At 52.4% G+C, this 15,306-nt stretch overlaps 1 protein-coding gene across 1 annotated transcript in view; it reads left to right on the plus strand.

Annotated features, from left to right (window-relative positions):
• Positions 1 to 15,306, plus strand: part of COL27A1 (collagen type XXVII alpha 1 chain) — a gene marked incomplete at both ends in the record, with an annotated part of 130,912 nt that overhangs the window by 45,498 nt on the left and 70,108 nt on the right. Inside the window, 4 exons of the mRNA XM_084237503.1 lie at positions 1,731 to 1,784; positions 2,584 to 2,628; positions 8,863 to 8,916; positions 11,464 to 11,508. Coding sequence (XP_084093629.1) covers positions 1,731 to 1,784; positions 2,584 to 2,628; positions 8,863 to 8,916; positions 11,464 to 11,508 — 198 coding nt within the window. The remainder of the gene's footprint in view (positions 1 to 1,730; positions 1,785 to 2,583; positions 2,629 to 8,862; positions 8,917 to 11,463; positions 11,509 to 15,306) is intronic.

Below are 15,306 nucleotides of genomic sequence, written 5' to 3' on the forward strand. Positions count from 1 at the left end.
GGTGACCTGCCAGGGCCAGGGGCTCCCTAGGATACTGCACCTCCCTTCCTCGATCCAGCTGTAGTCCCAGAGGAAGCTTCTGAGTGCAGGAAGAAAGTCTTCTCAGTTCAGCCACCTGGGTCCTGATATGCCAGGAGGCAAGGCGGGAAGAGGGGTGCTTGCTAATGACACCTGGGCTGCTTGACCAGGCCATGCTGGCGGTAGCTTGAGGCCATCCATATCTGGGGAGAGAGGTGATCCACCCCAGTATCCCCTCTTGGGGTCTCAGAGCCGGGAACGCTGGATGAGCAGGGCTGTTCAGGTCACCCTTCACCCTCCATACCATCCTCATATTTGTCAGAGAGATAGAGTGCAGGTCTGAGACCTGCTCTGCTGGGCGGTAGGGTCTTGAGCAAGTTGCTCAACCTCTCTGAGTCCTGGAATATAAGCCCTGCTTGGAAGGATCAGAAAAGGTATTTATCCCTCTGGAGGGATGCTGGGAAGGAGGCTTTGTGACCTTTTGACTTTGTGGACAAGGAGAGATATGTGTGAGCCTATGTGGGTTGATTGATTGTAGGAGGCAGTGTAGGTGAGTGGTTAGGAACCTGGCCCGGAGCCGTTTCTACCACATTCCAACTGTGTGACCCTGGTCAAGACACTTCACCTCTCTGAGCACCCTTCTATAGGGGCTGAGCAATAATCTCTGCTTGCTGGGGGTGTAGTAAGGGTGAGTAAATGTTTTCGTGTGTGTGAGGGGGATCCGGCCTATGGTCTGCGGTCAATAAACATTAGCTTTTATTATAGTTATTATTAAGTATTCCACACACATCTAGAGAGTGCAGGCAGTGATAGGAACCTGGGACTAGGTCCCAGCCCTTGAGAAGTTCCCAGGCTAATGAGGACCAGAAACCCAAACACAGATGGTGAAGGTACAGTGGAGAAATTACTTAAATGAAATGCATTAACTGAAATACATTAAATACTGAAAATATTTAAATGCATTTAACTGAGGAAGAGATAAGAGATGGCTTGGGGTGTCAGGGTGCTTGCCAGTGGGAAGAGCTTTAGAGATGGGCTTTGAAGGGTTTGCTCCATGGACCTGGGCATGGGCTGGGGCTGCCTACTGGAGGGCATAGCGTGACCAGAGGCTGGGAGGTAGAGTCAGGTGCATTCTGGGATGGTGCACCCCAGCTCCACTCCTGACTAGTGTGGCCTTATCCAGAGCCATGGTTTCCTGTGTGTCATGTAAGGGGGTGACAGCCAGCGTGCATGGTCTGTGGAGGGCTGGACTTGATGACACATGTGTTTGGCAGGACTTCAGAGGTGGGTGTGATGTGTGCATCTAGGGCCTGAGACACCTGAGGGCCATAGCAGGAGCTATGAGGCTCACCAGCGTTCCGGGGTTTGGTAGGACCCGGTGCTCCTCTAGCATCTAACACAGCCCCGAGCTTCCTTCCCGCAGGTCCCGGACCCCCGGCGCGGGGCGGGCCTCCCGCTGCGAGTGCCCGCACCCTTCCCTGGTGTGAGGGTATGTGCCTTTGGACTACATCGTGGAAGCCAGCACCATGCAGTCCATGGGCATATACACTTGCCTCAAGGCCTATGTCGTCGAGGAGCCGCCGGAGCCACTGCTGCCACCAGCAAGGAAGAGGAACCAGGGTGTGGGAGCCGTGGGGGAGGCCTGGGATGGGTCGGCCAGCCACACTACCCCATCGCTCAGCACCTCTGATTCCCCACCTGCTCTTTCCTAGGGCTACATTGGACTCCCAGGGCTCTACGGCCTGCCAGGTTCCGATGGAGAAAGAGTGAGTGGGCTTTCTCTACTCTCCCTCCCATCTAATCACCCTCTTTGCCTGGGGGAGTCATGGAATTCCTCCTGGAGGAGGTGCCCCTGAGTTGAATAGGATTCCACTAAGGGAGCAAGTCACGACTTGGGGACAGCTTGTGAGGCAGGTAGAGGGGGAGCCGAGGCTGGAGGGGACACCTAGCATGATCTTACACAGCACTGGGGGGCCAGGTCAGGAAAGGGCCTCTACTCTGAGTACATGGGGAGCTTCTGAAGGGCTGTCAGCAGATAAGAAATGGGCCCACTTTATGTCTCAGATCAAGTGTCTGTAAACCACAGCCCACAGGCCCGATCTGCTCCTTGTCTGTTTTATAGTTTCATTGAACATACCATGCTCGACTGTCTACGCATTGTCACTGGCTGCTTCAGCTCCTGGGACAGAGTTGAGCGATTATGACAGAAGTCCATGGGCCTCTGGACTGTCTTCTCCGTCCCCTCTCAGCCTGGGCCCATTTTGGGGAACTCAGTTGTCAACTCCTCAACAAGCTGGTGTAGAGATTCTTAGGAAATCAGAGGCACGTTTGTTGAGCAGAATATCAGGAATGTGGGGTGCCTTCCTAAAGAGTCTCCCAGCTCAGATCCATGCAGACCCCAACCCTACAGAAGGACCGTCCATCGCGGCGCCCATAACTTGTGCATGTGGCCTGCATGCTGGACACTCTGATGTCCTCTTGTTGGCGGCTCGGGTGGGTGTGGGCAATGCTAGCCGTCCCCATCGCAATCCTGACCTGACCTCTTCCCTGTCTCTCCCCCTATAGGGTCTGCCTGGCGTTCCTGGCAAGAGGGGCAAGATGGGTAGGCCGGTAAAGATTTTCCGTGTCTATTATGCACAGTCTTTGGGTGAACCTGACCTCCCAGTGGCCATGCTGCCCATCTGCCCACAGCCCGGGTGCATTCTCTGTTTCTCTGCTTGGCTGTCACTCTGCTTCAAGTGTGAGGGCAGGCGTGTGGGCTATCAGACTTCATGTCCTGCAGCCAGAAAGCTGGGTGGCTGCTGCTTGACTGAGGCTGGGGTCTCCCCTGGGCTCTGGCCACCTCTGGGACATTCCCATGTTGTTGCCCTGCTGTTAGCTCTGCATCTGGGGGGCTTCTGCTATCTAGCTAGTCAGTGTCCATGATCTGCTCAACCTGGGGGATCGTGACCCTGTCAGGGTCCCTGCTCCCTTTTCAGAGGACACTCAGTTTCTTTGTCATTTGAGCATCACTCCTTTAGTGTAGACATGAGACCAGAGGGCATGGGGTGTGGAGTTAGGCCCAAGAAGGCAGGACCCCAAAAGGAGCTCTCTAGGTGCCCCCAACCTACCGACTTTCCCATGAGACACCATCATGGCAGGAAATTGGGTTCCTCTTGTTTGGGTGTCTGCAGGCCAGGAAGAAGAAACTAAGGTGTAGAGGGCTTGGGTGACTTGCCCACAGCATCCCAAGTGTGAGTTCTAACTCAGTTCATCTCTAGGACCTCTGATCTCAATGGTTCCCTCTCAGATTCACTGGTTGTTGATCAGGTTGTACAAGTGGGTTCCTAGAATCTTCACTTGGGAGAGAATTCTCATTTGTGGCCTTGTTCTTCACAAGGGTACACTGAGACTGTGAGGCAGTGATCTGTCCAGGGTCCTGCTGTCTGGTGTCCTCTGTGGGTGCGGAATTCTGTCCGCTGTCTCCCTGCAGGGAGCTCCCAGGCTTGGAACAATCATCACCTCCGTGTCTGGGCTCTCCTCTGCTTATGGTTGATGAAGAAGGGACTTGGGGGAGTTGAACTTGAGAGGTACCTGGAGAGGGAGCCAGGAGCACTCATGGTGCCCTGTTCAAGGGCAACTTACCACTACGTGCAGTGAGTTCATCTGGGTCATCTGGGGGGACCAAGTGAGTGTACAAAGAAAGATCCAGGTTCTGACCTTCAGGAGCTGCCAGAGGAGGCATCTCACTCTCAGACCTAGGTCTGTAGCCCCACAGGTCCTCGGTGCCCAGAGGTCTAGCACCTGACACCTAGATTTGGCCAAGGAGCGGCACCTGATATCTAGGGAAGGTCCTGGAGTCTCACAGGGCTGGGTGGCAGCTGAATCTGCCCTTCAAGTCTCTTGGGCCCCTCAAGTCCCTCTATCCACACACACATTTGTCCATTCATTTAATCAATAGCTATTGAATGTCAACTTTGGACCAGGCATTGTTGTTGGTGCTGAGAAGTGATCAAAACAAAGTTCCTGTCCTCATGGACAGACAAACAGACAGACAATGATGGAATGGGAGAATGAAGAATGAATGACTGAATGTTAGATAGTGCCAAGTATTAGGATAGAGTAGGTTAGGGGAACACTGAGTGCCTGGGGTTTGAACTGGCAGATAAACTGGTCCAGGAAGTCCTTCTCATTTCCCAAGTTGTCTGAATGAGGTGGAAATGGGCACCATGTGTCTCTCTGCTTTCTGGGGAAGAGCATTTCTGTTGCGGGAATAGCAGGTACAGTGGTCCTGAGGCAGAAACATTATTGACTCAAAGTCTGAACTGCAGTTTTCCATCTGAGAAATGAGGATAATAGCTTCTAGGTCATAGTTTCATAGTGCTTTTCACATAGTGTTACCTACTAAATCACATAGTGCCTGTCACATAGTAAGTGCTCAATAAATAGTAGCAGTAGTTTTTCCTATTTGGATGGCTGTGTTTCTCTGTACTGTGTGATTCTGAGCTGATGGCTTGACCTCTCTGGGTCTGTTTTCCTGAAGTTTAAGTTGTAGAGTGGGGGCAGTTGATTTTTTTAGATTATCTCAGCGGGTCCCTGTTCCACTACCCAGGCCTGCCTCCAAAGTCATCCATGGAGGATTTGCCTAGTCTCCCTCATGGGAGCCTCACAGAGGGCTGGGTATGGGATACAGATGAAGAGATCAAATTTCAGGACTTGAATGACTTGGCTTCCGAGAATCAGAACTGGGTGGGAGTGTAGCTGCCAGAGCTCTCCCCTCTGGCCCCAGAGTGCAGAAACTGAGGCCAGAACAGATTAAGGTTCTTAGCTGGGGTTATACCATAAGCTGGGGATGTGGTCCCTAGTGTCCCAGGCTGGAGCCAGAGGTCTCCCAGAGCTGGGGGTGACCCTGGAATCCTGGTGAGAAGTCTGCTTGCCTCTCTACTCCTGCTTCTCTGAGGTGACTCTTGGGAATGGGTTCCCCAGTGGATTTCAAAGAGGGCAGAGTAACAGTGTGCTCAGAATCACGGAAGAGGGTGCCGGGAAACTTGGGGTCTCTCCGCCTCCACATGCTTGGAGCTCACACATCTGGGAAAGAATATGGACTTTAAGTGCAGTGGGAAGGATGCAGCTGTGAGGGAGCATCCTGATTTTGGAGAATTTAAACACTGGTAAGAGGTCACAAGTTCCTTCTGTGGGCTCTTCCTAGAAGTTCCGAAGTATTCCCATTCCAGTCCCAACCCCAGCTAGCATGTGCCAGGGGCTGGCTCACAGACATCTCCCTTCTTCAGCCCAGCTCTGCCAGGTGAGTTGGACAGGACTGACCTGAGGCCCAGGAGCTGGTCTTAGAGACAGCAGCAGGACTTCTGATCCTGGAGGTTCCCTATGCCCTCTGGGCCTACATCCCGCACTCTGGAATAAGCCCTTGGGGTAGACACTGCGTGGAAACAGGGGTGAGGATGAGCTGGCCTTCAGTCCTTGGCCTCCTGCCGCAGATGCTGAGACCTCCTGTCTTCACCTCGGTTCCTTGTGACTGCTATAGCCAAGAGAATGTGGAATCTCATCCCGGAGCCTGGTTCTGTCTTCTCCTGAGCCTTGTTTTGCTCAAAGTACCAGGTGTCCAGTTCCCCAGAGGGCTCCCTGTCCTGGGGAGGTGGAGAAACCATGTGGCGGGGGCCCCAGCAGTGTGCTGAACTCATTCCTTGGGCCTCAGGCCAGACTGCTATAGCCGGGTTCTTGGTCCCGCTGCTGGCTGGGAGCATCAGGTACAGGCTGGACAGAGGGTGCAGCTGGGGTGGAAGTGGGGCCGCATGTCCAGCTCTGTGCCTGCCTCTCTCTGGAAGAGCCCTGGGATGAGTGTCAGAAAAGGGACGTGGCACTCAGTAGAGGACGCGTGAGACAGGGCCCTAGGGCATGTTCTGGGCTTCCTCCCTGTTGGCACAATAAGGTGTTAAGAGTCGAGAATATCAGGGTCTTTCTAGCTGAATCTTTGATAGGATTGAATCAAAGATTTGTTGCAGCACTTTTAAAGATGCTCTCTTCCCCTCCTCCCCCAACCATTACATTCTAACAGCAAACCCCAGATTCCTGGGGGTCACCTGTGTGACTCCTCCGGAGCAAGGGAGATGAGATGGAGACAGGCTGGGTGCAGCAGAACCGGTATTCAGTGTCATCAGTAAAGCTGTTTTCTTGTGCATAAGCCCAGGGCCATAAGCAGCCTTCTGAGATGAGAGCCTTTTCTATTTGCCCAGCTAAGAAAAAGAATAGCCTCTGGAGTCAGACTGCCTTCCTATTCCAGCTCTATTACTCCGTAGCTGTGTGACTTTTGACAAGTTCCCTATCCTCTTTGGACCTCAGTTTCCTTGTCTCTAAAATGGGGTCAATAATCCAATCTTCTCACTAGACCGTTCTCATTATTACTGTCCCCCCATCATCACCCACTGGCTATGCCTGGGCTGAATGTTGTCTGTGGAAGGGACTCCCTTTTGGATTTTGGCCATTCTGACGCTCTCTTGTTGCTCACACCTCAGGGACATGCCCCCCGTTGCTGTAAATCTCCATGTGCCTCCACAGCTCAGCTCATCCTTGGCCCTCCCCATTCTACAGCAGGGAAAATGGAGGCTTGGAGAGGTGCAGCCAGGACTGGCCCTGGGTTGCTCTGGGAGGGCGGGAACAAGGAGTGAGTGACCTTGAGCCAGCCCAGAGTAGCCTCTGGATGCAGGTGCATTGGTCCAGTGCTGCCCGTGGATCCTGGGTGTGAATATCTTGGGCATTGAAGGCAGGGTGGGTGGTCTTCCTGGGCCTGGAAAAGAGTCTCCTTCCCAGGCCTCCTCTAAGGGTTGTGGACCCTGAAAGGGTACATAGACATCACACACCCTGGACAGAGCAGGTCAGAGGCTGGGGTGACGGTCTTCCTGAGGTCACAGCCCACAGGGGAGTGAAGGCTAGTCTCGGGCTGTCTCTAGACAGTGAACTTAGAGGGCAAAGCCTGGACTTCTCACATCCTGCCCCTCGTGGGCCATGTGGAGTTGGTCAGGTGCCAGCTCCACCACATCCCCCTTGTCTCCCGAGGATCAGCCCCACCCCAACTTTCAAAGACCAGGAGTGGGAACTCAATTCCATCAAAAGGTTACCATGAACACAGCCCACCTGACTGATGGCTTCTGTCCCAGGAGGTGAGAGAATCTGCTTTACAACATGACTAAGGGGACTGCATTGGTGTAAGGGGAGACCCCAAAGACGTAGGGAAAGGAATCTTAGAGTCAGATGTACCCTATAATGGCTTGACCTGAAGATGGATCTTTACACACAGACACACAGATACCCAGACATACACACACACAAACACACACACACACACCATTCCTCCCTCTGAAACCAGTTGGGCACACATTCAAGCACCTTCCACATGCCAGGATTTGCCCATGTACAGCTCACATGAACTAGGCAGAGTCCACAGAGATGAATCTTAGCTCTGCCACAGATTTGCTTTTTGACATTGACCAAGTGACATAACCTCTCTGAGCCTCCTTGTTCCCCATCTGTTCAACAGGACTGATAACTTTCCCCTCCAGGGTAGATGTCAAGCCTAGTGAGATCTGCATGCAGAGTGACCTGCTTGTCTGAATCTCATGGTTATGTCCTTGTTGCATCCTTTGGGTGTCTGAATCCTGAAGCCACCCCTCCTGTGGGGTGAATGCCAACCCCTGCCCTCCTGTTGCAAAGGAGCTTCCTGACAGAGAAGGAGTTGGGGTTGGGGGGTGCTAGGATCCCTGGCAAGACAAGGTGCAGGCCTGGGTACACACATATTTGAGTCTTGGCTCAGCAGTATGTGATTGTGTCCATGACAATACATGACAAGTAAATGAGTTCTGTTTTCCGATTTGGTCTTTCTGCTCTGGTCTGCTCACTGTACTCACTGTTCATAAGGAACCGGAGACCCTGTGTCCTCCATGAAGAATCTTTGCTGTTTGAACAACTCAGGCATTCACTTGCTCAGAAAAACACATGCTTTGCTTTTTTTTTATAAAATTCTCCTGACAAAGAAACAATTTGAATCCAAGGAGGGAAGGAGAACAGGTTTCCCTAAATTCCAAGCTTAAAGACTTTCTCTTCCCTTGGAAGTAGAATAGGGTTATCTTCCCCAGCCCCAGGCCCCAACCATGGACGTGTTTCTAGCTGCCTGTCCTCCCCAGAATGTGGCCAGTGGGGTCAGGGATGGGCAGAGGCCTAACCTGCCAGGCTGGGCGGCCTGGCCTCTCTGCTACTGAAGCTCACCTGTGGCAGGGGTGCTGTGTTGCCTGGTGGTGTGACCTTGACACTTATTCTTTTTGAGCCTCGCTTTCTTTATCTGTAAAATGGGGATCATGACTCCATCAGCTAATTTTTGAGCAGTGATCACAGAAGGTCTGAACAGGAAAATCCACAGGGGCCTTCCATTCCTTGACCAGTGGAGAAACTGAGGCCCATGGAGGAAAGGGGTAGTCTTAAAACTCTTAGCAAGTCAGTGACTGGCCCAGGCCAAGACCAGTTCCCCACCCTGGTTCATGTCCTTTTCCCTGCATGGAGGCCATACCTCGGACTGCGGGGTGGCCCTTGTGTGCTGGAGAGCCAGGTACCATGCTCTTTTCAGAGACTCTGAGTAGGTAGGAAGAGGCCTCGCTGGCCATGTACCCTTCACAGTAGTCAGGTCTTGAGTTCTGTATGTGGTATGTTTGCTAGTGACACAGGAACCCACTCTCCACCCAGATCCCCAAACCAAGATGTGAGACTGTGTAGAAAGTCCTGTGTGCCCTGGGGGTCTGATCAGAGCCACCTGTAGGTAGAAATGCTAATCAGCACGAGTCTTCTTTCTCATGCCTTCAGGGATTTCCCGGAGACTTTGGAGAAAGAGGCCCTCCTGGATTGGATGGAAACCCCGTAAGTAATTTTTTTTTTAAGATTTATTTATTTATGCATACAAGAACTGGGGTACAGGCCAGAGGTGCATGGGGTGGGAGGATTCACCAGAGACAGTGTGGGGAGCAGAATAGGCAGACTGAAAATACACTCTGAGGGGTGCAGCAGGCGAGACAGGAGAGGTCTGCTGTGCCATGTGGGTCAGCTCCCTGGCTGGGGATTGAACTCGTGCTGCAGAGGCTGTGGATAGCTTCACAGTGCTGTGCTTAACCCCTTGCACCACTAGGGAGGCCCCCCATAAGTATTCATGTAAAGCTTTGGTGGGTACAGGAAAAAGATTTAGAGCAAATGCACAACAGATTTTAAGAAGTCAAGCTTTGGGGTCAGATAGACCTGGGTCATTCTGAGTCCTTGTGGCTGGCTGCTCTTGGACAAATTGCATAACTTCTCTGAGCTCCAGGCTCCTGTCTACTAGGCATACCCTGCTGGCCCCCCAGGAAAGTTCTCCAACCTTCTGAGTCCCGAGCTGTGCCCCATCCCCAAGGACTGAGGAATGATCTTGAGTCACTCCCCACTGGGGAGGCTAGGGGTGCCACCCTCTTTCAAAGTGTTTAAGGGCTGGCAATGGCCTGGGGGAGCAGACGGGGTTGCAAGCCCTGTATGGAGAGAAGACTGGAGCTCTAAAGATGTCTCTAGCACAGGCATGTTTATAGAGTTTGTAAATAATCAGAGGCCCATTGAGGAGCCAGGTCAGCCTGCCCTTCAGAGCTGAGTCTTCCTGTCCCAGCTCCAGGCTTGGGCAGAAGAGTACATTTGCTCCCCATTTGGGGGTGCAGACCATGTCCAGTGCCTTTTGGAATACCTGCCATGTTCCCCCACCTCTCTTGGGGCTTCCTGCCTGAGCAGCTGCACCCAGCTGTGCCCTCTTCAGAGGTGGCTGTTAGCTCCATAGTCAGCACCTGATTATGTTTTAATTTTAATTCCGCAAATGCTCCCTGAGCCTGACCAGCTGGGACTGCCCCCCAGGCTTCCCTGGAGACTGAAACCCAGCGTCAGAGCCAGCTGAGTTGAGCTTGAATCCTGCTCCACCACTTGCCTAGCCTGGATGCTTGAACCGATCAGTTTATCTCTCAGAATCTGTTTCCTTTTCTGTAAATCTGGGAATCAGGATGCCAGTCTCAAGTGCTGTGGGGAGAAGGAAATGAGAGAGGGCAGGGAAGGAGTCTAGCCAGACAAGAGTCCCCTGGGCAGGGTGTTTATAAATAAGAAGTAATAGTGGGGCATAACTTCTGCCCTTGAGGAGCTCACAACTACGTCCCCAGCCTATCCCACAAGGGAGAATGAGCTGGGTGGGATCCAAGGGGTCCTAGGTGCTGTGGAGGAGAGAGAGGAGCAGGGAAGACTCCTGGAGAAGGTGACTTTGGGATTGGGATGAGCAAAGAGTTGAGCGAACCTTCGAGGTAGAGGGAAGAACACCAGCAAAGCTATAGAGGTGAGACCTCAGAGCCTTTCCTTCAACTGTCACTTCTTGGATTCACCATTATTATCTGTGGTGTCATCCTAGAAGTTCTCTTGGGGGCATCTTTGTACTCATGGCCTAGAGTTATAGAACGAGGGCCTGAGGTCTGGTTCCAGGTCACTTTCCTTCCCTGAGCCTCAGTGTCTCATGTGAAAGTGAAATCTACTTCCCACCAACTCCTGGCCTTCTCCATGGCTGTAGTGGTGATGTCCCATCTGAAGAGCCTTGGGCCTGCACAGATGAAAGAAGACAACCCCCCTGGGGTTGTTGGCAATTCTCAGTGATAATTATCCTTTCTAGTGCCCCCTATTTTTGTCATACTTTTGCAATTTGAACTTGATCCAAGTCCCACCAGTTTTTTCTGGTGAAAGCAACTGAAGGTCCCCTTCCAGAGATGAGGACATGGAAACTTGCCTACTACCACTCATTCTCTCTTCCCAACTCCCCAGCATCCAGGGGGTCCTGAAGGTGGAAACCTGAGAGTCTCCTGGCAAAGCGGAGGGCTCTCTAAGCACCCCAGCCCTTCTTGACAGAGAGAGGGAGGGAGGGAGCCTTCACAACTGAGTTGTTTCTTTGCTCTGAGCCTTGGGAAGACCACTGGCCAAGTTTCCCCATTTATAACGTGTGGGCCAGGAGAGGACTCTACTCCCATGATCAGGATTCCACCCATCCTTTCATGCTGATAATTGGAAGATTCTAAAATTGGAAAGGCTGTGGGAAGAAGGAAATGAGAGAGGGCAGGGGAGGAGTCCAGCCCAGACAAGAATCCCCTGGGCAGAGTGGTTATAAATAAGAGGTAATAATGGGGCATAATTTCTGCCCTTTACATCCATTACACCTCTCCATGTTATGGATGTAAAAACTGATGGAAGAGACAGGAAGGGTCTTTTCCAAATTCCAGGCCAGGATAAGGGCGTCACAAGTCAGCTCCAGGAAGTCAAAGTCAGCTTCAGAAGATTCCACGCGATGCCTGCACGAGAGATGGGGTTCAAGAAGTGGCCCCAGAAGGAAAAGGGCAAGTCACCACCATGGTCTCTTTCTATTTGCAGGGAGAACTCGGCCTCCCAGGGCCCTCAGGAGTCCCTGGCCTCATTGTAAGTACACAGGTGCCTGTGGGTGGTGAAGGGGGAGGCTGCATATGGTCAGCCAGTGACAAACCCTGCAGGGGAGTCTGAAAAGGTCCCTCTCTCATCAAACTCTAGAAGAAACTAGAGGGTCAAGAAAGGCCTGTTGGGAAGGCGCTGAGGGAAAAAGTCCCTGCTATATGGCCTCAGGTGGTTACCTATCTTTTATGAGCCAGTGGTCGTGTCCATCCTTTTCTTCAGAGCGCTGACACTGGAGCCAGACCACCTAAGTTCAAGTCATAGCTCTGCCAGATCCTGACTGTGTGACCTGAGCCAAATCACTTACCTTCTCTAAGCTTTAGTTCCTCATCTGAAATATGGGGATGATGGCAGAATTCTCTTTGGGTGGGAATGAAGATTAAATGAGGCATGGTGTGTACAGTCCTTGGCACAGGGTCTCACACTCAGAAAGTGCATGATTAGTGGGAAATATGGTATATTAACAGTTGCTGTTACCTCCTGCAGTGCCCGGAACTGGCAGAGGCCTGTAAACAGGGAGGCAGGAAGGTGGGAGGGGATCTGCGCTGACTCTACCCAGGTTGGGATAGCCTCACGGAGTGCTCAACCAGGACCCACCCCGCCCCCACTGGACCTTCAGAGAGCAAGCCTTGACCTTGGGCTTGGTCCAAAGGACCATGAGACTCCTGAGCCTGCGAAATGACTTGGCGCTTCCCCCTGTGTCTGATCCTCCTCTGCCCTGTGTTCTGGGTCATTCCTCATGGGGTTTCAGTCTGGGGGGCACAGTGACACAAGTAGACCCATTCTCTAGTTTTACAAATGGGCTGCCGGCTTTGGCCGTTCCATTAAGAAATTTTGTACAGAGGGAGGCTGGAGAAGGTGCCAGGAGTATTGGGTGGTCCCCATTGCTCAGGGGAGGCCAGCCTTGGGAAAGGAACCTAGAGGCCCCAGTGGCAAATGTGCTCCTGATCAGGGAGTTAGGAGCAAAATCAGGCAGGTGGGGCGTAGAGGGTCAAATTAGCCTGTCCCAGTTCCATCTCGCCTCCTCCTAGTCTCCTGACAAAATGTCAACACCTGAGTCATTCATTTGTCATCCCTGATGTCCTCTGCTGAGAACCTTCTTTGGCACAAGGTGTTGACCTAGATGCTTTGGAAAAAGAAATATCTGCAATGAGAGTTTGAGAACCTGAGTTGGTGGGGACTCAGCAGGCTCTAGATCCACCTTCTCTAACCTCAGCAGGAGAGCCTTCTGGAACTTCTTGGTCAGAGGGTCATTAAAATCCAACTGGAACACCCTGGTGTGGGGAGCTCCCTTCTACGGGACCCCAGCCCATTTGAACAGAGCTTTCCTTGTTCAAGGTTTCCTGTGCGTGGGGCCCACAGCATCTCCCTGTCCCTAAGAGAGGCTGTTTGAGATTAGAGATGGTGATTGTGTTCCTCCCAAAGTTCCTTCTCCAGGTCATGCCATCCCGCTTCCCAAAGTTTTGCTCCCTTTGCTCTCTGCTCTTCATGTTGCCAGATAAAATACAAGACGCCTGGTGAAATTTGAATTTCGGCTGCAATTAAATATGCTAAAATAGCGTTCACTGTTTACCTGGCATTCAGATTTAACTGGGCATCCTGTGTTTTCACTTGCTCCATCTGGCAACCCCATTTGTAGTATTTCTTAGGAAAATCCCATCTGGCAGATGGGAAAACTGACACCTTTGGTCAAGATCCCTCAAAAAGGCAAGAGAGAACAGAGGCATGATCGGAGACCATGGCTCCCCACTCCCAGTCCAGGGCACTCCTCTCCTGCCCCTCTCAGGGGCCTGAGCTGGGGGTGAGCCCTGGGCCTCCCTTCATTTCTCAGTCTCTGCACACCAACCCCCCTCTGGTGCTCCTTTCCAAAGAGTTGATCCATCCTTCTTTGTCTCCCTCTTGTCCAGTGTCTTTCCCTGACATCTTTCAGCCTCACTTCCCCTTGGTTTTAAATTCCCTTTCGCCTTGTGCCTGGGTGGCGGCAGTGGGCGTGGGGGAGTGTCACAGCTGGCTGTGAGCCTGCCAAGTCACTGTACGCTCCTGAGCCAGGGCCCTCCCCCACCCAAGGCACCCCTTCCTTCCCTGGAGTTTTAGGACCAGCTACTTCTGTGCCTGGGGAAAGATTTGCCTCCCAAAAGTTGGAGAGGAAAGGATTTTTCTAACCAGGCGTTAAAGGGGAAGAGGGATGGTGAGTCACCTAAGGTTTTCCAGCGGATGTGGGTTTTCAGCTGAGCAAATGGGAATTCCACATATTGATAATCATTTTAGTGGCAGTTCAGATTAATTCAATGTCTTCTGTCTAGTCAGTTGAAGTAATTTCCATCAGATGGAGCCGACACTTCCCTGCTACTCCCCTGGGTCCTTGCAGCCGGGAGGAAGGGCGCAAGAGGACAGACTAGCATTTAAGGCGCGTCTGTCTGCTCTGTGTGTGCTTGACATACATTAGGCTCTGCGAGCCTTGAGATATTTATTTGAGGCGGGTGGCGGCTGCCTGGTCACCCAGATGGAGTGGCTGCGGCTCAGCTCCCCAGGACCTGGACTTACCACCCAGGTCCTTGTGCCCATGATTCCATTAAGCCGCTGTGGCCCCCTGCCATCTTGAAAGAGCCCCCTTTGAGAAATTGAAGCCCCTTGACTGCACCTCAAGAAAAATGTGACCGATTCCAGAATCTGCTCAACAAAGATTTCTGTCTTCTTCACACAGAGGGAAGTTTGGCTCCTCCATTTAAGGAGTCACAAAGAATATGTGATCAGGCCAGAAGCCCACATGTGGGCTATGGTGGGCTTGTCCTCCGCGTTCTGTCACTGAGTGGTCATCTGGCTTTATTTTTTGTCCATAAAACAAGGTCAGGACCCCCATAGCTGGCATTCACCAAACCTTCCTGTGCTGGGTGCTGTGCTAAGTGTGGAATCCTCACAGCCAGTCCCTGAGCTTGGGGAGTTAAATTGCACACATGGGAAAGGGAGGCTCAGAGAAAGCTCCCACTGACACCACCTGTGCTGAGTGGAGACACAGGAGAGAGAGAGCATGGCCTGGGCAGTGTCACGGCTGTTCCGTGTGAGGGATGTGAGGGATGGGCTTATTCAGACCACACAGGAGCCAGGACTGGCCACAGTGCCCACGCCCCCGACCTCAAGCTGGGAATCTCCATCAGAGTGTTTGGAAAGAGGCCTTGTTGCCTTCCTAGTCAGTGTGTGTTTCTTGATTCCCCATTCATTAAGCCACTTGGGGTAAGCACCGCCTCAGGCACCGGCAGGAGGTGGCCACATGGGCACACACATCAGGGCCATTAGCATGGACAAGACTGAGGGGAAAGCCACGTCAGGGCATGACCTGGCTTCTGGGGTCAGGAAGTGATGTCAGCACATGGGCGGGGAGACAGGGGCAGCAATGCCAGGAGTACAGGGTGTAGTAGCCAGTGGCAGAGGGTGTCCCAGCTACAGACAAACAGGAAGGTCAGATGTGTGAGTGAGGGGGCCCTGTCATCACTTCTGCTGTGGCACATGTACTCTAGAAGCAGCCTGGGTTTTCTTACAGGGGTCCCCAGAAATCCCCAGGCAGGAAACCTGCTAACATGTAGCACAGGCCCTATACTCACTCCTATTTCTGAATCTCAAGGTGTTCCTTGCCAGTGACCATAGTAAACACAGGAACTTATGAGCATGGATGGCAGGTCTGGACAGACAGACAGACCTGGCTTCTGCTCTCAGTGCATCTACCCTTCTTGCTTTATGCCTGTTTTCTCATCTGTGAAATGGGATGAGACCAGTGTTGCTGACCTCATGGAG

Source organism: Talpa europaea (assembly GCF_964194135.1).
Source record: "Talpa europaea genome assembly, chromosome: 7".
Taxonomy (NCBI): domain Eukaryota; kingdom Metazoa; phylum Chordata; class Mammalia; order Eulipotyphla; family Talpidae; genus Talpa; species Talpa europaea.